Source organism: Anopheles stephensi, chromosome 2, assembly GCF_013141755.1.
Source record: "Anopheles stephensi strain Indian chromosome 2, UCI_ANSTEP_V1.0, whole genome shotgun sequence".
Lineage (NCBI taxonomy): Eukaryota > Metazoa > Arthropoda > Insecta > Diptera > Culicidae > Anopheles > Anopheles stephensi.
Window position 1 is genome coordinate 56,825,287 of NC_050202.1, and position 26,500 is coordinate 56,851,786.

General features: G+C 47.0%; 4 protein-coding genes across 5 annotated transcripts in view; 3 read left to right on the forward strand and 1 right to left on the reverse strand.

The window, feature by feature from the left end:
* LOC118502999 (glutathione S-transferase 1) lies at positions 1-4,406 on the forward strand. 2 transcript variants are annotated; one of them, XM_036035809.1, is made up of 3 exons: positions 1-163; positions 365-524; positions 3,806-4,406. In XM_036035809.1, exons 2-3 carry the CDS (start codon positions 390-392, stop codon positions 4,298-4,300), a joined length of 630 nt encoding a protein of 209 aa, XP_035891702.1. In that variant the 5' UTR covers positions 1-163; positions 365-389; the 3' UTR covers positions 4,301-4,406. The 2 variants fall into 2 exon arrangements, with proteins under 2 accessions (XP_035891702.1, XP_035891700.1); XM_036035807.1 differs by lacking the exon at positions 3,806-4,406 and adding an exon at positions 2,422-3,025.
* LOC118504242 (glutathione S-transferase 1-like) lies at positions 2,933-3,799 on the forward strand. The gene is given in 3 exon segments (XM_036038464.1): positions 2,933-2,949; positions 3,091-3,140; positions 3,143-3,799. Coding segments are annotated over 3 exon segments (588 nt in total). The 3' UTR covers positions 3,664-3,799.
* Positions 4,407-6,107: 1,701 nt separating the features above from the next.
* LOC118503004 (glutathione S-transferase 2-like) lies at positions 6,108-6,797 on the forward strand. The gene has a single exon (XM_036035815.1). The coding sequence runs from the start codon at positions 6,149-6,151 to the stop codon at positions 6,779-6,781; it is 633 nt and encodes a 210-aa protein (XP_035891708.1). The 5' UTR covers positions 6,108-6,148; the 3' UTR covers positions 6,782-6,797.
* Positions 6,798-6,845: 48 nt separating this feature from the next.
* The window catches only part of LOC118502979 (cadherin-89D), a 31,530-nt gene continuing 11,875 nt past the window's right edge, over positions 6,846-26,500 (reverse strand). The window contains exons 2-11 of the mRNA XM_036035758.1: positions 13,978-14,294; positions 13,331-13,777; positions 13,004-13,257; positions 12,667-12,799; positions 8,823-12,599; positions 8,388-8,758; positions 8,250-8,318; positions 7,980-8,186; positions 7,212-7,496; positions 6,846-7,145 (exon numbers count right to left, since the gene is read on the reverse strand). Of these exons, the coding sequence (XP_035891651.1) occupies positions 7,091-7,145; positions 7,212-7,496; positions 7,980-8,186; positions 8,250-8,318; positions 8,388-8,758; positions 8,823-12,599; positions 12,667-12,799; positions 13,004-13,257; positions 13,331-13,777; positions 13,978-14,294 (5,915 nt within the window). The 3' untranslated portion in view covers positions 6,846-7,090. The remainder of the gene's footprint in view (positions 7,146-7,211; positions 7,497-7,979; positions 8,187-8,249; positions 8,319-8,387; positions 8,759-8,822; positions 12,600-12,666; positions 12,800-13,003; positions 13,258-13,330; positions 13,778-13,977; positions 14,295-26,500) is intronic.

A 26,500-nucleotide genomic window follows, 5' to 3' on the forward strand; every position in this document is an offset into this window, starting at 1 on the left:
GCGTGTGCTCGCAGCAAGCGTCGGTCGTTTATATCTCGCCCGGCACGCCATCAGATCGCGTATTACTGTCGAAGTCTTCGCTGGTTGAGGATCGTCGTCGCAGCAATCGTGTTGTCTCATTGCATTTGTCAGTGCTTACTTAGTGTATCCCGTTTTGTGTGTGGTGAGTGTCTGTGTGGAGTTGGTGAAGCAATAGGAAAATCCCCACTGCAGACACATTCCCGAGAGTTTGTGTCTGCTGCTCTGAGGGAGTTAGTGACGGCGATAATTGCTGATATTAAAATCCGTTTAGCGTGTGCAGTTTTCTGTGATTGGAAGTGTGTGGTAGTAATTTCTATCCCTCTCGATTCGTTTCCGTCCCCAGAATCTCCAACTCAACGCTCATCGCCATGGATTTCTACTACCTACCCGGATCTGCCCCGTGCCGTGCCGTGCAGATGACGGCCGCTGCCGTTGGCGTCGAGCTGAACCTGAAGCTGACGAACCTGATGGCCGGTGAGCACATGAAGCCGGAATTTTTGAAGGTAAGTCGAAAAGCTAAAGTTTTTGAACCCATTTCATTCGATCGGCCATTGTGTTTTTTTGGAGTGTGTTTCGCGTCGCGATGGAAAACTGTTGCCCAGTTTTCCTCCTCAGCATGTCTTTTCTACTGTTTGTGTGTGTGTGTATGTGTTTTCTGTGTCTGTCTTTTAATATAACGCCTCCAAAAGTGTGCCATCTAAGGGAAGAAAATCGATGTCATTTCCATTTTTACTCATTTCAAATTTGGTTGCGTGCCTGAAACGCCGCGCCCCACATCGCGATTAAGAAGTTAATGAAAAGAAAACGACGACCAAAAAAAAATATCACTTGTGATCATAAAAGAGAATGGCCGTTAGTGACGCCGACCAGTGGTGTTTTTTTTTCCTCCTTCTCTCTTGTGTGTGCATGGCTGTTCCCATGCCAACCGGTGGTGGTGTAACAAAGTATCGCCATATTGGATTCATGAAAATCGACCCCAACCCCTCCCGGTTCCCTGACGATATTCAATCAATCGTACCTTATATTCCGCCATACGGATTTGTGTACGGAATGGTGGAGACTTCCATTTTAGATGGGTAGTCGGAAAAGTAAAAAAAAAAACTGAAACGAATGCAAATAGCATGCATCAACAGGAAGCGATTCGGTCTCCACTCCTTCTTTTCGCATTCAGCTGCGCAGTTGTTGCTATGGCGTGTTTGTTCATCCAGATTTGCGAATGCGATTTTTTCCATCCCCCGTCGTCTCAGTCTCTGGCTTAAAAATTGGAAGGAAGAAGCAATCATCGTCCATTGAGCATGAAATCGAAACGGGAACTCGCTCACACAGCGCATGCATTCGAACCAGGAACGGAATTCATGTTTAACTGCTGTCTGCTATTTAACGAGCCTCTGCTTGCACTTCTACCTTCCCACCCTATGCTTCTACCCCGCTCCAAAAACATGAAGCTTAACCCACAACACTGCATTCCGACGCTGGTCGATGAGGACGGGTTCGTGCTGTGGGAGTCTCGCGCGATCCAGATCTATCTCGTCGAGAAGTACTGCGCCCACGATGCAGCCCTCGCCGAACGGCTCTATCCACGGGATCCGCATCGTCGGGCCGTCGTCCATCAGCGACTGTTCTTCGACGTGGCCCTACTGTACCAGCGTTTTGCCGAGTACTACTACCCGCAGATCTTCGGCAAGAAGGTGGCCGGCGACCCGAACCGGTTACGCTCCATGGAGCAGGCGCTCGAATTTCTCAACACCTTCCTCGAGGGGGAACGGTTCGTTGCGGGTGGAGACGATCCAACGATCGCCGATTTTAGCATTTTGGCTTCGATCGCTACGTTCGAAGCTGCTGGGTATGATTTGCAGCGGTATGAAAACATTTACCGGTGGTACAAGACCACCAGCGAGATAGTGCCGGCTGCCGATAAGAATTTGGAGGGAGCCAAAATTTTCGGGCGCTACTTTACAGAAAAATGATTGACCTAGCACTAATTACTGCAAGACACAGCGTCCCCGCCATCTCACCGTGCTTTTTGTTTACATTACAAATCAGCATCAGAAGTGCTTATCATGTTTTGTGGCATTTCAGTCTTGTCTTGGGCCGGTTGAATGACATAAGGAAGCTTCTTATCTGCAGCTTCCGCTTAATCTCTCTGCTGGGTTGCCCAATTGCTGGAGCTCTTGAGCCGTGCAACGAAATGCGCTTCGATTTGTTTGTGTTTTGTGTAGTTGTCCGTTGTGTTAAACAAATATTAAGTGTCCCCGCCCCTGCTAGAAAAGGGATGACTAAAGCACCAACCGGTGGCTTGTTTTTCTTTTATTTTAATTCCATCTGAACTTCTCGCCCAATTTTGTGTTGTTACGTTGTGCACATCCGTCCCATCCTTCCCCGACAATGTCTAACCCGTAGATTAACCCCCAACACTGCATTCCGACGCTCGTCGACAATGGATTCGCGCTGTGGGAGTCGCGCGCCATCTGTACGTATCTGGCCGAGAAGTACGGCAAGGACGATAAGCTGTACCCGAGGGATGCTCAGAAGCGGGCCGTCGTTAACCAGCGACTGTACTTCGACATGGGCACGCTGTACCAGCGCTTTGCCGACTACTACTATCCGCAAATCTTCGCCAAGCAGCCAGCAAATGCAGAAAACGAGCAGAAGATGAAGGATGCGGTAGGCTTTCTGAACACCTTCCTGGATGGGCAGAAGTATGTGGCGGGTGATAGCCTTACGGTCGCGGATCTTACCATCTTGGCGACAATTTCGACGTACGACGTTGCCGGGTTCGATCTTTCGAAGTATCCGCACGTCGCCGCATGGTACGAGAACATTCGCAAGGAAGCACCCGGTGCCGCGATTAATCAGGCCGGAATTGAGGAGTTCAAGAAGTACTTTGAAAAGTAAACGCCACCTCTAAGCGATGTCCATCGAGTGGATGTATAGCCGTGTTTTGTTTAACGTTCTATTAACAATAAACCAAGTCCAAATGTGTTGATTTATCTACCCTGTTTAATACAGTTGTTCTTCTAATTTTGCATGGAGTTTCTGACGATGGTTTGCTTGCCCCCTCAAATGTAGTTCTCTTTTTGACACTGTTTCCCTTCTCTTTGCCCCTGAATACCAACCGAACGTTTGCAGCTGAATCCACAGCACTGCGTTCCGACTCTAGTGGACAATGGATTCGCTTTGTGGGAGTCGCGTGCCATCATGTGCTATCTGGTGGAGAAGTATGGCAAGTCAACGAACGAATCCTTATACCCAGCCGATCCGCAACGGCGTGCGATCGTAAATCAACGGCTGTACTTTGACATGGGCACACTGTATCAGCGGTTCGGTGACTACTATTATCCGCAGATCTTCGAAGGTGCTCCGGCGAACGAATCCAATTACGCGAAAATTGGTGAAGCATTAGCGTTTCTTGACACTTTTCTCGAGGGCGAACAGTTCGTTGCGAAAGGAACGGCCATTTCACTGGCTGACATAAGTGTCTACGCAACGCTTACCACGTTCGAGGTGGCAGGTTATGATTTCAGTGGGTATAGTAATGTCTTGAGGTGGTACAAAAGCATGGCTGGTTGCATTCCCGGCGCCGAGACCAATCGTAGCTGGGCCGAAGCTGCAAGACCATACTTTGATAAGGTTAAACATTGAGCTGGGGTGTCCTGGAGATGTTAGCAAATCCTGGAGACGTAGCAAATAAATCACACACACACGCACTCAGGAAGAGACAAGCTCAGTTAAAACTCGTTTCATGCTGTTTGAGGACCCTTAATCCAAATTAATTCTGTTTTAGCTCAACCCCCAACACTGCATTCCGACGCTGGTCGACAATGGCTTCTCGCTGTGGGAGTCGCGCGCCATCCAAATCTATCTGGCCGAGAAGTACGGCAAGGACGATAAGCTGTACCCGAAGGATCCTCAGAAGCGTGCCGTCGTTAACCAGCGGCTGTACTTCGACATGGGCACGCTGTACCAGCGCTTCGCTGACTACTGGTACCCGCAACTGTTCGCCAAGCAGCCCGCTGTCCCGGAAAAGGAGGAGAAGATGAAGGAGGCCGTCGGTTTCTTCAACACCTTCCTGGAGGGACAAGACTACGCGGCCGGAAACGATCTCACCATCGCTGATCTGAGTCTGGCGGCGTCGATCGCCACCTACGAGGTGGCTGGATTCGATTTCGCCCCGTACCCGAACGTGGCTGCGTGGTTGGCCCGCTGCAAAGCGAACGCCCCCGGATACGACCTGAATCAGGCCGGTGCTGACGATTTCAAGGCGAAATTCATGTCCTAAGTCCTCAGGTGCTACCACCTTTCTCCGACGGGTTGCGCATTGAAGGGGGATGGGGAGACCACTCATTATAGAAATACAACACCACCCAATGCCTTACAAACATAAATCTGGTTGTCTGTTCTTTCTTGCGATGTTCCGTTTTATTTTTATGTCGCAAGATAAACCAACGCTTGCGGACGTGGTACAAGGTAAGGAAATTAAACGGAGATCGGAATGCGGCTGTGGCACGCTAAGGGCGAGCAATCTGTGCTGGCCAGTCTCCAGTTGAAGGTACGACCACGCGGGCAAAGCTAATTGAAAAAAAAAACGCGTGAGTCGGTGCGCAATTCCGGTTTTGCTCTCGTTTTTCTTCTCCTTGGCCGGTTTAAAGCATCATTTACTTGCTCTCTTGCCCTTGACGTGACGGTTTCACTCTATGTTACACCGGTATGTTTAAGTCATGAGTCACTCAATCCATAGAGTGGGGGCTCGAAGAGATGGAAGAAAATAGTGCTCACGGTTACACAACTTCTTTGGTAATTAAAAAATAAGTCAAGCTAAGCTTAATATATGGACAGAAATAACATTGAATTTAAAGTTTTCAGAGTAGTCGAAAGTAGAGACAATCTGTTTTTTTTTTTACTTCTCGAATAGAGATGAAATATTTACGGAACCATTTTGGGTAGGTGATGATGTCATAAAACTATTTTTTTGTCATAAACTAAACAATTTAAAGATAACGTAAAACAAAACGGAAAAGTTTTTGATTCAATGAGGTCTGATAGATAATCGTTTAAAAAATACAGAAAAAGAATACAGTTTAATAAAAACTATTAAAAAAAACATTTTTTAAACATTTCAACAGAAAGAAGCTTTCCGTTGGAACAGCCGTTTGAAAATACGAATAATGAACGAACGTCTGAAACTCAACGAAACGTGCAGCCAAATCATAACTGAACGATAATAACGGCAAAGTTGGGCTTTCTCCGGGTATTTGGCTTGACGATAGCTAATATATTCTGCTGGAATGGTGCAATAAAATTTTCTGTAAGGTGTCTTTGGGTTCCGCTTCTTTCATGCTCCTCAGTAAATTAAATGGTTATATTTTTGTGTATAGGATTTGAAGCTGTAAATATTTGGCTGCGGTTAAACGCGGGCGACAGAACGCAGCCATATTTTCATACGTCAGACGTATGAATGATGTATCAACCGGATTTAACGAACACGGATAATCGGATGCAATGATTTCAAACGTCTGATGTTTCGTACTGACCGTTTTAATTCGATTTTGAAATGTACATATCGGTGAGCTTTATTAAAGTGAGAATAAAATTGATTTAAAGTTATTTTAAACCGCTGCTAATGTCCATGAAATGACTTCTTTTAGACATAGATGAAGGTATTTGCGTTATTGGATAAGATAGAACATTATTATTGTAATTATTATTAATTTATAGGGACAAAAGAACGGTGATAAACTTTACTTTGAGCCTAGAATTAAAAATTACCAACCAAACAAATAAGCTTTCTTGAATATTTTCAATTGATTTCTTAGTTCAAGTCGTAACACAATCAACTCTCTCGCGACAACTGTTTGCATAGCAATTTCTCAATGTGCTTTGTTTCCGCACATGCCGGCGGACCTTTCACCTTGCGATAAGCCGTCCCGCCAGACGTTACCAATTAAAATAAAATAAATTTTTGCCACACCGAAAGCGACTAATTGTTTTATTTGGCTCGCGGTTTTTGAACGTACATATTGCAATCACAACAGTTGTTCGCGGCGCCTATAAAAAGCGCCACGCTTGTTTTGCCACGCGCTAGTCATCTTCTCGCATTCGCCATCCGTACAGCTCAGGGATCATCGTGATGCTGTTGGATTTGTACTATCTTCCCGGGTCTGCACCTTGCCGGGCGGTACAAATGGTAGCCGAGGCAGTAGATGTACCGCTAAACCTGCACCATCTCGATCTAATGGCCGGTGCACATCGGTCGGCGACGTACACTAAGCTGAACCCACAGCAAACGATACCGACGCTTGTCGATCGGACGGTAGTGCTGTGCGAGTCGCGTGCTGCTCTGATATACCTGTGCGATCGGTACGCCAAGGCTGGGAGCGATTGGTACCCTTTGGACATTGTCCAGCGAGCTGCCATCAATCAACGGCTGTTTTTTGACGCGTGTGTTTTGTATCCACGCTTTACGGACTTCTATCACCCCCAAGTGTTTGGGAATGCGGCGCCGGACGTGAAGAAACGAGTGGCGTTCGAGCGATCGGTGGAGCTGCTAAACATCTTCCTGAAAGAGCACGCGTTTGTGGCAGGATCGTCGATGACGATCGCTGATATAAGTATTTTTGCAACGTTGACTACGGCCTGTGTGTTGGGTTTCGAGCTAAAACCGTACGCGTGTGTTTATAGATGGTACCAGGCTATGATGAAGTCGTGCCCGGGAGCAAAGAAAAACTTGGAAGGTGCGAAGGAATTTTTAAAGTACAAATAAAATGTAGATAAAAGGTTTAAAGGTCGTCATGGATTCCGGGTTGAGAAAGTATGGACCATCCCTCTAAAAGGTAAATGATGAAGCAGGTCGCTTACGGATTTATTTACACAGTCTCTTGCATCTTCAGTGCGGCTCCTAAACAGGCCGCGGTCGAGATGTTATGGTGGTACAGTACAGGTACTTAGCCTAGCTTAAAAACGAATCAACAATCGTACAATGGACGGCTCGCACTCTACTCTACTCCTCTGGATCACCCTTATGTCTAAACTGTACAGTGTAGTAGGTCCTCCCGGGAGGATTCCCCGATTGTCATAGGCTCGTGTTCGACGTCAGTGAGTCCTTCAGCGAGTCCTCGTAGCTATCACTAGAAAAAGGGGTTTAAAACATTCATTCAGTTTCATCGAACGAACGAGAACAATTTGTGCCTTACCTATTGTTGCCCTCATTGCTATGCTCCTGGACCGCCTCCGTACTGATGTTCGTCACGAACTGTCGATGAAAGTTCGGATGGAAGATGGAACTCTTCAGGTCGGATCGATTGATTACCGGCTGTATGTCCGCACCGGTGATGGGTCGCGTACTGCCCGTAGTGTTGTTATTGCTACCCAGCCCAATCCGTGACACCGTACTTCGAACACGCACGTCCTCCGCTGATGTATTGCTGCTACCTCCAGCTCCACCGCCGGCTCCAACACCGTTCGGCAGAGGTATTAGGCTGTTTGCGAAGGGAGCACGGGAACGGTAGGAAGGAAAGCGACGGAAAGGAAACGAGTCGGGAAAGATTAGCGGCGGTCAGTTCGAACCGGTAGTACTATCGCGAAACCCTCGAACAAGAGTGCTGTATTTACAAAACAAGCAAATATGCTTTTGATTGAACACCTTTACCAGACACCGGTACCGGAGATTCTCGAACAGGACTTCATCCGTGAGAAAGAACCGTATTAGCGTGGCTATCATATCACGTGTTAGTATAATGCTGCTAGTTGGAAATGTGTGTGTGTGTTAGTGTGCCACTTAAAGTAACGCGATGGAGGTGCAGTTTCAATGGAAATTCGAAGCAAGCTTCAATATCTTGTATATCTGTTGATGAAATGAGGTGATAAAGCGAAAATGATGGAGTGCATGAAATGACGTGACGTGCAGTGGAGATGGAGAGATTGGATGAAATGACACACACTGACAAGCTGCTGATACTAACCGTCTGTAGCGTGCACAGGCAATGCAGAGAGCCGTCGCAGTGCCACCGGCAAAGATTAATCCTCCTATGACGACCGTTGCCAGCTCGATGCCTTTCATGCCGGCCGCATCGTAGGAGTGCGGCTCGATCGTGTTGACCGCCAGTTCGGTAAGCTCGATGATGGGTAGGTTCGGTTTCAAGTTGGACATGTCCAGTCGGGAGAGTGACCTGTGAGATAGATGGGAGGTTAGGTAGGTTGCTTGTCATGTATATTTAGTCTGTAAACATTACCTTTGAAGTTCGGTCATTTCGACAAGCCCGTTGGTCTTTCGATCGATGGCATACAGGTATAGGTTTGTCCTGAAAAGAAGGATCAAGTTTGAGTAACATAAGGGCACTAAGAAATCATCTCCAAAAATCACAACTTACGCATCATCAACTTTGGTGTTGGTTTCCAGTGCCCGTATTCGAATATCGTAACCGGTGGCAGTGCTCAAGCTGGACGAGATCATGCCCAACTGCTTCTCGATGTCCACAGGCAGACCGGCCAGGATCAAGCACACCTCCTGATGTGCGTGCAGCACGTACACGAACACATTCGCTATGGTGGACTTGCCATCGTCAGCTCCCTCCCGGTCCGTCGCCTTCACATCGAACCCAAACACCTTCTCCTTGAACGTGGCCAGAGAGTTGAGCAATCGGATCTGTCCTGTGAGTGGGTCGATCGCAAACAGACGGGCTGGTTCGTTTAGCAGTGAGTATCGCACTTCACCGTTGCTTCCTGCATCGTCATCCGTGGCCTAGAGCGAAATAGAGACCTTAAGACACCTGCTCATCATCCATTGCAAGGCTAGAGCAACATACCTCAACTTTCATAACCGCATAGCCGTAGTTAGCTGTGTCGGGCACGACCGATATGATAGGACCGTAGTTATCCCGAAACACCGGTGCATTATCGTTAACGTCCACCACCTTGATCATGATCTCCACCTCATTATCGTACAGTCGACTACTTTTCCGCTTAACCGGATTCTCCAACGCATACAGCACGCTGGGAATGTTCCTCGTTTCACGCTTTATCTTCTGCACCCGGATCCTAACCTCGTACGAGTCACGTTCCTCCCGATCGAGCGGCCTCAACAACCACAGTGATCCATTCCGTTCGTCAATGCGAAACTGATCGTCAAACGTATCGCCAACAATTTCCCACCGGAAAGGATCGTTGGTGTAACGCTTCGAGAGCGTTACGTTGAGCACAATGCGCGGTGCGGGATCATTTTCGCGCAGCTCGATCTCGTAGTACTTGTACGGGAATAGCGGAGGTTTATCTTCCACCGGTTGCTTCTGAAGGGTATCTCCCTGCAGATTCACGATCAGCAGTGCCATGCTTGAACGGGGTGGTGTTCCAAAGTCGGATGCCACCACTGTCACGTTTAGGTGTTCGTAGGTTTTCCTGTTGCTTTCGTTCGGTGCAAACTTGGAAGCGGTAGTCACGACACCATCCTTTGGATCGATGCTGAACTGCAGCACATCACTCTGCCCGGTGAGCGAGTATATCACCAGCCCATTACCATTCTCTCGGAAGTCACTGTCCCGGGCCATAACCTGCTTGACGAATGTGCCCACCTTCGAGTTAACGTCAAGATACGCCACGTACACTGGCAGCCGTTTGATGTTGTTACGATCACTTCTAAGATCATCGTACGCCGTAAACTCTGGGCTATTATCGTTGCGATCCATCACGATCACCTCCACGTCTACCATGGCCGAAAGTTTGAGATCAAAATTGTTGTCCGAAGCAAGCACTCGAAACCGATAGGAAGACACCATTTCGCGATCAATCTCTCCACTGACTCGTATCGTGCCATCGAGCGGAGCGATTGAGAAGGGTATCTTCTGATCACCTTCTGGGAGCAACATATACGTGACATTCCCATTCATACCGCTGTCCTCATCGTTAGCTCGCACCTGTCCGATCTTTTTGCCCGTAATCGGGTACGATCCTTCGTCCACGTTGAACGTGTACCACTGTTTCTCGAACACCGGTGCATTATCGTTCACATCGTACACCCGGAACTGGACCTGCAACATATCGGACAGACCGCCCACATCCTTGGCGGTGATGTTCAGCTTAACGTCGCTTTCCGGTGGAAGACGATTGGCGACTCGTAGCTCTCCATTGTGACGATCGATTCTAAAGTAGCTCACTCGCTCACCACTATTCAGATCCGTTTGTCCAACGACTTCATAAAACACCTTCGAGTTTTTCTCAAAGTCGTCATCGTTGGCAGTAAGCTTGAAGATCACTTTACCCACCTCCACGTTTTCCGGCAGAGCAAACTTTAGCTGCGATTTTTTCGTCACAGCGCGTGTGTTACGTCCGCGTTGACGAACTTTCTGTTTGTAGAGCTTGCGACGCATCGTTAGATGTTCCCGATCGGCGGTTCGATTAACCATTACCGATTGGCTGTCGTAGAGCCGTGGCATTCCAACGTACGGAGCCGACTGGACCATCTCAAACAGACTGTCCACACCGTACGATACGCGACTGTTTATCTCCATTAGACCAGCGTCAAGAAACTCGGGCAACACCTCCGTCTCGATCTCGTCCAAGTACATCAGCTCGAGGTCGCTCGTGTTTTCGATCATCTCGCAGCGACTCTTCCGGAAGATGGCGATCCGCTCAAACACTGGCGCACAGTCATTTACGTCCAGTATGAGAATCTTCAGCTCTACCTCCGACATCAAGTTGTCGCGATCGGTGGCCATCATTTTGAGGGTCAAACTCTCTATCTCCTCACGGTCGAGCTTGTTGGGGCCCATGAACAGAATGTTGTAGTGCGGCGTACTGGAGTTCCCGCACTCCAGCTGCTTGTGGGGACGATGATAGTCCGGACGCACACGGGACTCGCTCGGATCAATGTTAGCTATCTGTAGGTTGCGGAAGATGTGCGCCACCGTTTTGTTGTAGTTCGAGAGCGTCGAGTTGGAAAACTGAGCTACGAAAGAGTTCGACTCGCCGGACAGCAGCAGCTCGTACTCACTGTTGGGGCCCGCTGCATCCATATCGGAGATGATGATCGGATTATTCAACACAATCTCAGTGCCGATCGGGGAGTTTTCCGCAATCACACCCAGGAAAAATGGCTGATTAAACGTCGGCGGGTTATCGTTCTCGTCCTCGACCACTATCACCACCTGATAAATGCCGGCAAATGTGCGCTGTTTGTAAAAGTACTCCGCAATAATGGTAACCCGTATGACATCCTGCTTCTCCCGATCCAGTCCCTTGATCGTCATCAACTTGCCATCGTTCGTGAGACGAACCGTATCCGCCACATCGTAGCTGTTCACCAGCGAGTACTGTACACCGCTCGTAGGATTACGAGAATTTCTTGCCTTCCTGGTACCATTCCCGGCAGAACTAAACACCGCATCAAACGTCACGAGCGGATACAGCCGGATAAAGTTCGAATGGCCTGACACGTCCCGCGTGAACCTCCGTGCGTATCGTGTTCGGTTTTTCCCTCCATTCAGCTGGAACACCTGTCGATCACCGCGATTCTTGTCGCCCCGCACCGAGATCAGCGGTGGCAGTCCCTTCTCGTCAGCATCACATTGCTCCTGAAAATCTTGGAACTTCAGCTGCCCTATCATCGTGTTCGGTTTGTTCTCTTTCACACGGAACTCGATCGGCGTTGCGTTGGTGCCTCGCAGCAGCATAAAGTTGTGCTTTATCACGTGGATCGTAACGTTCGTCACGATGATCTTCTCCAGACTGTTGTACGCTTCGGGCGTTAGCTGTTCCACGTTCTTACCGGCGGAGTCAGGCAGGTACGAAACAACCGTTTCGAACTCATAGCATCGTCGATCGAATTTCTCCATCGATTCGATCACCGTCACGATGCCGGACCGTTCCTCGATCGCAAACGGTACACCTTCTGGGTAGGAGTGCAGCAGATCGAAGAATATCTCCTCATCGGAAACCATGTCGAAGGTGGTTCTGATCTGTCCAACGGAAGAACCGATGGAAGCATCCGCCCCAACCCAGAACTCATACGGTGCACCGATAAATTCGATATCCTCGATCGATTGACACACGATATCGATCGTAACTAGCGCCACATTGAACCGTGACTCCGAAGGATTCTGAGGTTGATCTCGTGCTTCAACGAAGAATGCAATTTTACCGTACGTCAGCTGTTCCGATACACGAATATCGCCCGTGTCCGGATCGAGCTTGAACGGGATGACAAGGTTCGGGCGTACGTTTTTGATAGTGTACTGTATCTTCCCATTTCCAAGGTCATCCGGATCGAGGGCACGAATTCGGCCCACCTTCGTTCCGATCGTCCCATTGCAGTGTGTCTTGAACTCGTACAGTGTGCCCTGCTCAAACTCCGGCGTATTGTCGTTGGTGTCGAGCAGGGTGATCTCCACCTGTACCTTACCATAGTTGCGACTACGATCGTACTGCTCAATCCGCTCGACCGCGTGAACGTTCATTTTCAGCGAACTACGCTGCTCCTTGTCGAGGAATGTTTCATCCCGCACCACAATCCACCCGGAACCGTGGTCGATCATGAAGGCACCCTTCGGTTCCTCGTCCATCAGGTAGTAGTAGAACTCAGCATTCTCACCCTGCAAGAAGACGACGGCAGCCGACGATCAATTAGCGATGTCACGACTGCATCCGCTTCTAACGTACCTGATCCCGATCGATGGCATTCACTTGCAGTATGCTGAACCCTTTCGGCAGGTTCTCGATGATGGAGATGTTGTACAGGTCGACCTCAAACTCGGGCACATTGTCGTTCAAGTCGATCACCTCAATCTCCACACTACACCCCGAGGGCACCCCATCAGACCACGAAAAACAAAGGCAATTAGAAACTTTTCTCACCCTATCTCCGCAAAGCTGACGGCGGATGATGTATGGGCGTAGATAAGGTCATGGTAAATTACCTTCGCCCATTGTACGCTAACGAAAGTGAAATTATGCCCCCCTCCCACCCTCTTCCCCCACCCCATCCCGTTCTACTTACCGTGCGAAGGCATTCTTGGTCGGGTCATTGATCTGCTGTGCCTCGATCTGCAGTGTGAACGTGTTGTCCGGTAGGCTCTCACTGTCCAGATCGATCTCCTTCTGCAAGAACAGCACACCGGTTTCCGGTGAGATCCAAAACAGTTGACGCTCGTTACCGGCCACTATACCGTACACGAGCGTTTCGTTCAGCGAGTCCTGATCGAACGCCATTATCGGGGGCTCAATGTACAGTGGGATGTGAATCGGTTTGCCCTGTGGAGTAAAAAAGCGGGGCACGGTGAGATACCGGGCACCGATTTCCTGGTCGGGCGCTCAGCGAGCTTACCGTGAGCGGAAAGGACTCCTTGATGCGTGTCCGGTACTGGGCACGGGTAAAGATCGGCGGAAGATCGTCCACATCCCTCAGGTTCACCCGGATGGTGGCGTTCGTGGTGCGTGGTGGATTGCCCCGATCGGATGCGACGATCTGGACGCTCATCGAGCGCCAGCCGGCATCGTAATCGAGCGGTCGCTGCAGCACCAACGATGGCCGCTGGGAACCTTCGAGGCGAAACGGAAAGTCGCCGCTCTTCATGTGTTTGGCCGCGAGCGCATACTCGAGGTCGGAATTCGGCGTGTTTGGCTTATCACGATCAATTGCCTTAATTCTATTAAACACCACCGTCTCAATTGGCGTTGATTCGTCGAGCGTTACCACGTACGGTAGATTGATAAATTCGGGATCATTATCGTTAATATCTTCAATGTAAACAGTAATTGTAAAAAATGATGACTGCTGGCCGTTGGTGGGTGCCGGTCGAGTGCCGTTTGTTGTGCCGTGTCCCGGGGTGTCGAGTCAGCCGACATCACACAGCCCGCAGGCAGCATGAAGAGAGAGAGAGAGCGAGAGGGAACGAGAACCAAACAATGTGTGGTAAGAACTGGTTTCAACAGAATTAAGTCATCGCCTGATCCTGACATAACTCTACTTACATTGTCCTGCTTGGCGTTGGTCGCTGACGTTCCGCTGCAAAACACGCTAAACTTGAGGATGCTCTGCGGATCGTCGGAATCGACCAGCCCGTCCAGACTCCGGTTCAGGATGACGCTCACGACGGTACTGTTGATTTCCTTCAGCTTGAAGTACTCGTAATCACTCGAGTTCTCCGTGCGCGGTATCAGGATCGAGTTGCGTGGGTACGCGTACAGCGAGACGATCTCACCACCGACGGGGAAGTCTTCCTTCAGCCGCAGGAACTGTACACCGTCGGCTTTGGTGCGTAAATTGCTTTTCGAGTAAAGTTTGCATGCTGCAAAGAAAATGTGCGAGAAGAATTCATTCGTTACACTCTGTCAAACGAATCAGGTGTCCAAGAATTTGCCCAACAACTTCATTCAGTGTCCGACAAATATAGATAAACCAGTCCAGGGTCCCATAAGAGGTGAAATATGTTAATTTAATTGGCCTGCTAAGGTTGTTTGTAGGCTCATTCCAACCCAATGATGACTAGACAATTCGGACCTAATCGAACACTGTCCAAGTTTCGGGGTTTCGTTTCTTAATCGAGGGAGATATGTCGACGATTGGCTCGACCCGTTTTATACCACTCACAGCAACGGAATGCGACGTTGATCTGGTTGTTCGTTCTCACACATGTTGCGGGTAACGGTGTAGCATAAATTAATATTAATTAAGTGGAAACCATTCATCAACATCGACGTCTTGTCCGGCGGACTAGCGGCCTGGCGTTGAGTGATAAAACACAGAGGAACCACCATCGAAATGGTTCGATATTTTTAATCACCGACCGTCATTAGCATTATCCGACAGGTTCGCAGAACGATTCTAGAACTCGCCGCCGCCGCATCGGCTGGAACATTTATAGGCGCACCCGGCAAACAACATTGTGTCGCGCGCTTAACGAGCTGTGGTTAGGTTTTGTCGTCTCATAAAACCATCCCGAGCAGAGCGCGCGCTCTGTTCAATTGAAGAATAAAAAAGCAAAAGTGAAACAATGTGAAGCCGTCGCTCCCCAGCCTAAGCGCCCACTTTCTAAGTCAAACAATTGTTGCTCACAAAACGGTCGAACACCGCGTTTTGTGCTCGGTGGGAACATAATGATGTTGATGATGTTGGTAAAGGCAAAATAAAGCAAAGCAACCCCACCAAACACCACGAACAATGGTAGTCGGGAAGCCGTACGCCCGCACCCCCCCCCCCCCCCCCGGGAAGACCCGAGTTGCTTTCTTCAACTTGCGAAGATAAATTAATCCCGACCAAAAGCGGTGCAGGTGCTCGCGGGTTGCTTGTCATTTTGCAGCCTCAGACAAACCGTTGGGCGTTGGGAGGTTTTCGTTCATTACGATTAGCAGCTGATTAGGGGCGGCCGTTACTACCCAACTGGTCGGGTGGCTGGAGCGCTGGCGTTGGACTTCCAATCGGTGGCGATCTGCCGTGCTCCCGAGAACTCACTTTCTACACCCCGGAGCGAGCAGTAGAAACTCTATGAAGCTGGTGTTACCCAGCTAGCCAAGGGAACTTTATTTCTTCAGAATGATCCATTCATCTGATTATCTTTTTCTGACGTAGAACACTCAGCCGAGCAGACGAATTCGGAGAAAAGCAGCGCAGCGCCTCATCGTGAAACTTTACATCCCTCCTGGAAGGGGGGTTTCTTGAAGCGATCGAATTTCGTATCGGCTTTTCACAGAACGCGTAAGATTGATTCTCCACTCGCTCAAACTCGTTATGTCTACCAAATCTACTCCCCATTTCTCGCCCCAGCATTCAGTTTAGTCATCACCTCGTTTTCCTATTAATTCATTATCCGCTTTGAAGCGTCTCGCGGTAACAAGTTATCCGAGCACACGCTAGCTTTTTGGATCTATCTCTTGATTTCTATTTCACTGGCTAGCTTCATTAAGCTCCAGAAATAGAGAGAGAGAGAGAGAGAGAGAGAGAGAGAGAGAGAGAGAGAGTCTCAAGAGCCTCGAATTATGGAATCCTGTAAAGCACCGACGCCCCATTCCCAGGCACCGTGTCTGCGCACGACACGCCGATTCCCAACGACGACGGGTTGAAAATATTATGCAAATTAGCGGAAAGTGAATCCAGCTTCGATCCACAATTAGCACATGAAAGTGAAGCTCCCTGGGCCGGTGAGCATCCCACATTAGCAAACAATGATCAATCGCGCGTGGATGCGTGGACTACAAACCCCCGCCAATGAGATCGCGTAAGGAGCTAAATATTGTCGAGCGCGGCGACAAAGTCAACGGTGTATGAGCCGTTCCTCGGCTCGCTGTCATCATCATCATCGTTGTCGTTCGTTGAAATGATGAAATGGACATGTGTAGCGCGAGTGTGTGTTCCAAGAAGGTCTAAAACCCCATTAGTATGACGACTGTTGCTGTTTGCTTGCATGCTTCACACACAGCCCATTTTTCCAACCCATCGAGCATGAAAACGGCAAACCAGAAAAAGGCATATCGCTACATATGCGCTCGCCGCTGTTCTCACGCGGGAACGCGCAAGGAGGAGGGTGGTATTTCACACGCAAGGGCGCAGGTGATTTCCATCGCTGCAAGCAATTCATTAGGAAGTTCCAGGCCAGGAACTCAGCACCGTAAAGCACATGTGAATCCGTCCCGGTATGAGCTTTTTGTGCCTGCGCTGATGCGTCGGAGAATGTGGAAAACGCCGTGTGCTGCAGCGAGAATGCAGAACGGGGTTTGAAAAGTGAAAAAGTGTGTGCGATCGGGAGCACTAAAAGGGATGGAAAAGGGGGGTGGTGAAAGAAAACTCTCGCTCGCCTGCTGGAACTGGTGGAACGGATTTTTATTGTTCTCACCCCTTTTGTAGCATCAATGTGACCCACCCCGTACGATGAGGTATCTCCAGAAGGAAGAAGGGGAAAATCGGAGGGACCAGTGGGACCAGCAGTTGTTTTCCCCGACCTCGGGTTTGGTGATATTTTGCGTCACTTCAACCCATGGCGTGGGGGAGGGGGTGGGGGGGGGGGGGGGGAGGTTTAACTCGCGGCAGCGTACAACTGAAAGGGAAAATCTTACCGATGGAAAATTATGAATATTTATGAATTATTGTGTGAAGCGGTGTGGTGGTTAGGTTTGGGACACTGTTGATGCCACGGTTTCGGGGGCTCCCACCCAGCTGTCAGCGATAATGAAGCCGAAGCTGACGAGCGTTGTGCCCGGGAAAAACGCTGACGATGCTTTTCCGCGCCGTCAAACTAAATCACAAACAGAAATGCGTCCACAGGATGCTGGGAGCAGACGGGGGACGATGTTTGGTGGGGTGAAGTTTTCTCTTTAACGCGATTTTCCCAACCCCACAGGGGGTGAGCCTAGTGCGTACGTTACTGCTGTCGGTGTTGTCGTCGTTGAGAAAAAGGGAAAGGCTTTTTGCCTGGTTGAGCTTTTTAGGCCCGCTGGCTGTGGGTTATCAGGGCTAAGCTGAGCTCCGGGAAACGCACACACACTCACTCAGAAGCTATGATTGGCTACTGATAGTGAGAATAAGATACCTTCACTTGCTGGATGCTTGGTAGGCGCAAATTTGCACAAGGGTAAAGTCAAACAAAGCAGCAATCTATTCACTTTCAACGGCTATGAGACGGTGAGAGTGGTTAAAACATTTTCCTGGAGAAAATTAGCAAATCCAGATGGGTTTGATTTGATTTGTATGATGCAGTGGTAGAGCGTTGCAGTCGGGAGTTCCTTGGAAATTATTAATAAGCTCCGGTCACAACATTTGGAGGATTTTGTTAGACGATGGAAAGGTATCTTATAATAGTCACTTGAGGATGTTCATCTGAGATGTATCCCTTGAACAGATGTGGTGCTGAACTACTTCAACAACCAATAATCTATTCATTTTAATGAGCTACATTTTTAAATACAAAAGTAAAACAGCCGTAAGCTCAACATGGTCGTTAGCTAAAACTGGTCTGACGATAGTAATATTCCACTAATCTGAATGTAATCCAGAAGATTAAGGTTCGAGAGATTAGGTTATTTTTGCATGTAAGTTCTGCAAGACAATAAAGTACTTCTGTAGGTTTGGTTTTTTTCTGTCCACATTCAGAGCTATATGAGGTTGAATGGTAACGGCTGGCAGAAGATCAAGTACTTTTGTTCCTCACTAAGCAGTTGATCGTTGAGCGTCGGAACAGTCTCTTCACTAAGTTCCTGGAGAGGATACTTCAAAGTTATTTTCCTATTGAGCTAACGGTGGACCAAAATGTTTTGGTCAGACCGTAGATGAGTATTTGATACTATTAAATCACTTTAGGAGATAAATGAAACCAATCGATCCTATCAATAGCTGACAGGAACGCTTCGAAGAGCAATGTTAGTTCAGAGCTCATCAAAAGCTATTTTTCTGGATTGCACAATGAAAAGGAAACATGGCCAGAAATCCAAGAATATATTTAGGATTTCTGTGGGAAAGATTCTTCAAATAAATTAGCTCTTTTGGCTTTTGAGATCGGAAAGTAATCGGAAGTAATTGCGCCCAAAATTCCGGTTAAAGGCTAATGATGCACTACAAAGACCTACAAGGATGAATAATCAAACTACTTATCTACAATCTTTTTTATTCAAAATAGAGCGTTGCAGCATGAAGAGCGTGTTGTGTGAGGCTTATTATAAAGGGAACTTGAAGGATCGTAGATCGAACTAGGTCCAACGGAACTTGATAAAGAATAGCCTCTTCTAAAATTTATCTCAGTAGAGGATTTACATCAATTCAGCCAGTGGCTTCTATCCTAAAGCATACTTCAACACATAGATGGCCCATAATATTTCAGCTTCCAGCATTCCAATAACACAATTCCAAAGCGAATTCCACGAACGAGACATCATATCTTTGGGACAAAAAATAGACCAATAATTAGAAAACAAAAGCTCAATCACGTGCCATGTAAGTGTCGTGACAGTACATTGTCAAATCAAACCCTTGCCGAAAGTGTGCCCCATCCCGTGCTGGTAGTGCCAGCTAATCTAGATTGCTGACCTGCATCGCCCAGTGAGGCATCGCAACAGGTGGCAATTAATGGTAACCCATTAGTCCGTTCTCACCGCACCACATGCTCCCGGGTTGCACGGCAAGCCATTTCCTTCTTCGGATGCTGGATGGCTCGACGATCGATCAACGACTTTAATAGTTCACCACCGTCACTGCCCTTGCGGAGCTCCCCACATACACCCGACCAGAGTCCGGTAATCAATCAAAATTCTTCAGCAGGCAAGCAAGCAAAAAAAAACTGGAAAGCAACTTTTAAAACATCTACGGACATTATTGTAACAGCGGCGTTTAACGCACGGGTTGGTTAATTTCTTTCCCGGGCTTTTCCCCTCGGGATCATTTTCCACCTGGGAAGAGTTTTCGTTGGCTTCCTTTTCTTCTTCTACATCGGGTGGTTGATGGGTGGTAAACAACACCAGCAACAACAACGCACCGTACGCGATGGTGTGACCCAGTTGTTTTTCGGCTGCTGTAAAACAATGCGGCCCCGATGGGATGCGTTGCTGTTGGAAATCAAATCAAATTTTAACCATGCCAAGAAACATGCACGTGTACTTGATGCATGTGAGTGTGGTACATGCGCTCGATACGGCGGCACCCTGTCCGAGATTGGGGTTTTGTGCAGAAGGTTTGCAGCTTTCACAAACAGGGGGCAAAAAAGGGTTAATGCTGTGGTGTGAATAATTTTTGTAGGTAACTTTCTTCCGTAGGTTAACCTGTGATCGGTTTAAGGAAGTTTTTTTCTTGGTTCTGCACAGTAGTGGCCAGCCTAGAGATAGAGAAGCGCTCCAACGTCCAGGTTGGTCGAGCTGGTTAAATAACGCTAGCAGAAGAATGACAAAGTGATGCTTTCGGTTATGCAAAGCTGGCTTTATCTTGTGAGCACAATGCACAATAATGGTACTTACATAAATGCTCGTTCTTCGCTGAGGAAATATGCAAATTTGTGAACTCTTATGGAGCAAGCCAAAACAAGCGTTTTGAGCTGCGTATGTGTATCCGTCCGGTAGCGATCACGCAAGCAAAACACTTTCTTTCCTTAGGCTTTTCTTGATGTGCGTACGCTTCGGATTAAGATTAAATACCGATAAACCGCCAACCGCGGAAATGGTGAGTAAGAAAAGCCCGAAAGAAATATGAAACGCACTCACACACACAGACTGGAATTAGCAGAAACTGAATGAAAACCCGTCCGGAAGGAAGAGGGTGTTCCGTGTTTTTTTTTCGGAGGAACCCATCCACAGATGGGACGGTGGGGTGTATTACCCAGCTCACTCTACGCTCTATTAATAAACTGCCCTTACCGCCCTGGAGCGGTTCGTTCTTGGCAAACCCCTAAACGATGGATGCAAGTGTACCAGAACCGTACACTTTGTACAGAACGGCTCACAAACGAGCGGAATTGGGATGTTAGTCTTGAAGGCACAATTTTGGTAGCAGCTCCGGAGGATGAACAGGGGCGGCAAAGAAAAATATTTGCCCAACCCTCGGAGAAAGAAGAAAAAAAAAACGGGGAGAAAAGACGCCCGGCCCAACAAAAACAATACCACAGCGACGACGCAACAAACCCGCAGCTGACTAAACGATCCGGTAGACAAATAACTCAAAAACGCAACCCCCATTCGCCGATCTAGTTCTTGGGACGGCCGCTGGGACACTTTTGAAGTCGGCTGGAAAAGTGAAAAGCGCGGCCGTTTTCCTTCACCCTGTGTGGGAGAAGGTCATTGTTTGTTTGGCGGTCGGCTTGTTCACCGATGGAAAACAACCTCACCGGGACTGAAGTTCGGGAGTTGCATGCGCATAATTGAAGTTGCGTGCGTGGGTTAACGAGACGGAGGCCTCGCTTTGTGTGTGAGAGGGTGTCAAAATATTGTTGATGGGGGTTTCTCTTTCACATCTTTTTGGTGGCCGGTGGCTTTGCCGACTGTTACGGTGTCAATTGGTGTGGTTTACACTCGGCTCGTTGTAAATCTTAATCATGCAGTGTTAATGAGGCACGCCGGAGGGGAGGTTGAAACTGGTGTAATGATGGGATCTTTCTTTCTTTTCCCTTTAGTTTGGTTGAATAAATAAAAAGGGTAAGTGATCTAGGAGAATTAGTGTAAGTGCGAAGCATCGTGATTCGGTGGGGTAGAAAGGCTATTTTTGGTTGTAAAGTCGGGTGTTTTCTTAAGACAACCAAAATAGAAGTGCTTTAAAGGATGACTTTCCTGGATTTAGGCTTCAACATGGAGTTTCAAAATGTCGAATTTAAAGTTCCAAATTTTTAAATCAATTTTGGTCTTTAATAAAATGTCTTGTCTTTTATGAAAGACCTTTAAATTACCATCAAAAGACTTGTTGAGATGGTGTGAACTACCGGGATAATGTGGACTACAGGGCCGACCATAGTGATACTGACGGCGGTCAGAAATGGCAGACATGACCTAAGAGATCATAAGGCCAAGAAGCAAAAGAAGGACTCACAAATATAACCTTTCCTTGGACATGGACTCTACCTAGAACTGAAGAATTCCTTTTGAGCGTGTTCGAGAGGGAAATGCTTAGAAATCTACTTGGTCCGGTATTTAAGGATAGATATTTAAGGAGTTGTTACAAGGATTGCAGCTCATCCTGGTTGAGTTTTTGAGAGATTGATTGATTGAAAAAGATTCATTGAGGTTTGAGCTTTATGATTATCTCAAAATAGATTTTCGTTAGACTAGTTTGGCTTATGTGTCAAGCTCCTAGTCATGTCAGGGAAATGAAAGCCGAAGACCTCGCCGTAAAGTCCTTTCAGCTGGTCTAAACGGAAGAAGGACCTGTAGATATACAGACTGAAATGGAGTGATGGCGTTGGTGAGTTCTTCAGAAAGACCCGGATATTGAATTGACAGATTACGGCGCTTTACCAAGGTCGACTTAAAGAACTTTTCTTAGAAATTGTTTCAATATTTTTTAAAGATTTCCTTGTCATAAGCAAGCTAAGGACTATCATCTTATACACTTCATACCGATTAAAAGATGAAGCCCGGATGCTTGTTTGCTCTTAACATTGATCCATTTAGTAATTAACAGCAAACGTTTGCGGCTTCACCGCTTCGATTCATTGACCGACCTTCACGAGATTAATTAATAGCCATGTTTGCCACATTCTATCGCATTTTATAGCATTCACCCCCATCCCATTCGTTATCGATCACCGATCAACTGCAAAGCCCATTTAAATCAATATTGAAGATAAATGGGCATGCTTTCTTCCACGAATGGCCACCGAATGCAGCATCCGAACTGAAATTGATGTTATTATACAGCTCTTGCTCCGAAACTGTCGCTCACAAGTATGAACTCACACTTCTCACGATCCGTCAGCAGCAGCAGCAGCATGTTCAATTAAAGGACACTTCCCTGTGGGGAGGGAGGGGGTGGATTGGTGGGTGGTAGGCATCAAACACGCCTGGAGGTTATTAAAACGCGCTACCCGTGCCTACCCGTGCTGCGCTGTCCCTGTCACAGCGCACAGTGCTCTCAGTCCCCGGACATGATTTACGAGGCCGGCCACCGGCTGAAGTGGCCACGAGAATTAAAGGTGAATCTCCCGGTTTGTTTTGATGGGTAAACATTAGCGCTTAAGTGGCTTCGGGTCACCCGCACGGTCTTTGGTGTTTGCTCTAGTTTTTTCTTTTTTTGTATCCCAAATTCTATTTACAATTTGTTTCGCGCTACAGTCCCCGGCACGATGGCTTTTGGGACTCCCAGCCGTGGATGCTGAATGAGAATGCAAACAGTCACTCGCTCGGAAACGACACCCGGGGGAATAACAAATAATTTTTGTTTTCTCCTTGCTGGTGCTTTTACATTCGCTCTTTATTCTTTTCATCAAGGGCTTGGAGAATTGGTTGGTGTTGAGGTTGAAAATTGTTAAGTGCCGGCTTGTCAGCGAGAAGTATGACAATGTCGTGCGACGTGTTTCGGTGACATGTTTAGTGTTTGTTTCGTTAAAAGCGGGAGAAATAAGGGTTGAGGCCTACCACAAAAAAAAAGTAAGGAAGATGATGGAGCCGGGTCATGGAAAAGGCCTTTGGAACGGTTGACCCTTGAAGTGGATATGATCGGGCGACTGTTGGGACGGGCCACATTTCACGCCACGATGACAAGCGAACATTAATGGAGCGATTAAACACGATGAGCTTAATCGGGCCGTGCACGATGACCTGTGCGTTTTTCTCGCTGTGTTTTGCTCCTTAATCTATATGCTTCATTGTTGAAACAACACTCAGAATGGCCTGATTGGTTTGAAGATGAATTCCGTTAGTTCGTTTCCCTCGATCCTGAAGCAAATTTCTGAGGCGGAGGAGAAAATCCATTCACGAAACAATGCCACAACAGTTCGTGACAAAACATCCACCATCTATCACCATCAGTGCGATGGAATCACAAGCGATTGATTGAGTGGGAACAGAAACGGGACATCATCCCGAGCTAATAATCACTGCAAGCTTCCACTCGTATGCTTGAGAGCTGCTTTTGTTTCATGCATCTTCGGCACGCCCGGGATGATTTTCTTTGGCGCTCGAACGCTATACAAACTGCAATCGAAACCGGTACCGTTCGTTGTGTGAGCCCGTTCCGATATCGATCGAGCTCGATCTGCTCGATGGTCGTAACATAGTTTTCCACGTCTTTCTCTCTCTCTCTCTCTGGAACATTTTGCTTCTTATGTAGGGGAACGCATTCTTTCCATCGATCATCGTGTTGGCGTTGGCCATTGATTGTGTTTGATCGGTGGTGCATTAGCTGATTAACTCATTTTGTCTGAACGTTCCGATTTGAATTCGATTATGGTGGAGGCGTATGGTGTTTGGTTAAAAATGGCGCTAAGCGGAAAAGCTTTGTGTGGAGGTTGTTTTTTTTTGTTAAATGCAGTTTCTCGTTTAAAAGTGTATTAATTTAACTGTAAACGCAGATGTGCGTTGCGTTGTGTAATATAGAAAATATGGTAATAATATTTGGTCCGAAAAAACGAGTAAGAATACAGTAACGGACAAAAAAAAACCAGCACCGACTCAATATTTATATTTGGAACTACTGTAAAGAGTACGTGTTTAGCCAACTTTTACTTCTTCTTCTTCTTCGATGGCACTACTACCTCGAGAGATCTTGGACTGCCATTTCTGGCTTTTTGTGACTTGATTCTACCCGCAGCAAAGTAGTCAGCTCTGCGTAGAGGCGTTCCGGATGGGATTTGAACCTCTGTCCTGCCTTGTGATGAGCGGCGCCACTGTTGCCTCGGCTACCGGACTGCTCCAGGCCAACTTTGACGGTAAAGTTAATTTTGCTGTAATTTTGAATAATTCTTTCAGTTTCGTGCACTGCTTATAGGTGTTACTTCTTAAATACAAATACAGCGTGAGAAGAGTTTTTAAAAATAAATTGAGACAATTAAAGATTGCATGAATACTCAAAAATAATAAAAATAAAATACGAGCAATTGTTTGTTTAAATAATGTACGTATTGCTAATAATGTACGTAATAGGCTGGCCGTATTGCTTTCAAAATATTTTTAAAGCTATTACAATAGCGGATTTGTGCATTTGTGTTGTGAGATGGAGCAAAAAATAAACACAATTGTAAGAGTGTGTTTAAAATTTAGTTTTGTTCTTCAAAATGTTTGTTTTATTACTCTTTACAACTAACCAGAACATCAAGTTTAGCTGCCCCTTCTAGTTCTTCTTTTATTCAATGGTTTATTCAATGGCATGGTAGTGTTAAGGACTGTAGCTGGGATTTTATTCCACACTAGGAATTGACGTTTGCAAATTCCTCAACTCTTTTCAAAATTATTATATTTTGTATTTATTTTTAGTTCATTCTATATTTTAATCCTAAAAAAACACGTTAGATGGGCTAACGAAAAACAGATGATAGTATGATTTTGTTCGTTACTGTAGAGTAAACTGTTTTGTTTTGTTGCGAAATCAGTTTTCGTATGGTTGGATTGGTTTTTTTCCTTTCGCTTTGTTTTTTTTGCGCATAATGCTTTGGGTTTTCCTGTTACTTACCTAGTGGACTAGTTTATTACATCTTTTAATCCTGAGTTCGTTATTTACTACTTCTTTAGAGATTGTTTCTGTTTTTCATTGCTTTCTTTACGTGAGAGTGAATGTTTGGGGCGCTTATATCACGTTTACCTCAAGCTCAGTTGAAAGAGAATTTAAAAGAGCTTTGTCCTCCGTACTTGAGACAGTCATTTTGTTCTTTAATTTATAATTTGCTGCAAATTAATTGACTATCTTTCCTATGTTGTACCAGTTTTCTTCTCTTCACGGTAAACGATAGCTTATACCCATTTTTTTATTTTCCCCAGCTACATAACGGAAGGAAGACTTTATAAATCCTTCTCTCGCTCTCTCTCTCTCCGTCCAACAAAACGAAAGGGGAAGCAACTATTACTTAATTCCTCAATTCCACATGACTGGGCCACACGTCGCCGGATGACGTAAATGAAATCGATCGATCATCTCATCGTCACGATCATCCTAAAACGCACGTTAGACAATAATTTATCCTTTCCCCTTTCGGTACGTGCCTTTCCCTCATGGCCGGAAAATTCCCGCAACCGGCTCGGGCAAGGGGGCCATGTTTTAGTTTTCGTTCGATCAGTCTGTGTGTGTGCGTGGAAGCTTCACACAGTTTTCCATGCGCGATCACCACCACCAACCGTTACGATGGCATAACAATAACAAGCAATGGATTTGAGGGGATGATTGTGTGAGAGAGAGAGAAAGGAATGGAAAAACAACTTATATTTATTCGATCAATGGTCCACCCAAACGTACGCCCACCTCAACGCCCCCACTCGCCAACGATTGTGGTGGGTGGAAAAACAAACTTGCCGCCTGCCTGCTCGCACGTACTCGGCCAACTGTGAAATCATAATTTCGTGTTTGTTTTCCATTCCTTTCCAAACCGGCCTGTTCCTGCTGGTAAAACACCCCAAACAGTGGTGTTGGCGGCCTTTTGAGTGTGACGTGATAGGTTTTGCTTTGGTTTCGATTTGTTTCATTTTTTTTTCTTCTACTGGGCGTCATTTTCCTCCCAGTGAAGGTTTTTTTGTCCGTTTGTTTGTTTTTATTTACCATTTTCAATAAAATCGACGGCCCGGTACGTGCCGAAAATCGCATTAAACATACGACAGCTTAGCCCTTTAATGGGTACCTTTCTACCCGCACTACCAGGGCCGTGTTTATCCATTTCCCGGCTAATATGCACCAAAAAACCGCATCCCATCTTCGGCGAAATTCAACCAGCGACAGTGGGTTAAGTCAATAAGGGGGTAGGTGTTACACAAGCGGGTTTGCTTTTTTCTTTCCGTTTTGTAGTGGCAGCTATTTGAAATCGATTACCTGGCTCACGATCGAACCGGGAGGAAAAGAAGGAGAAGTTAAATGACGATAATGTGTGTGACTGGCCGGCGTGATTGGTACACA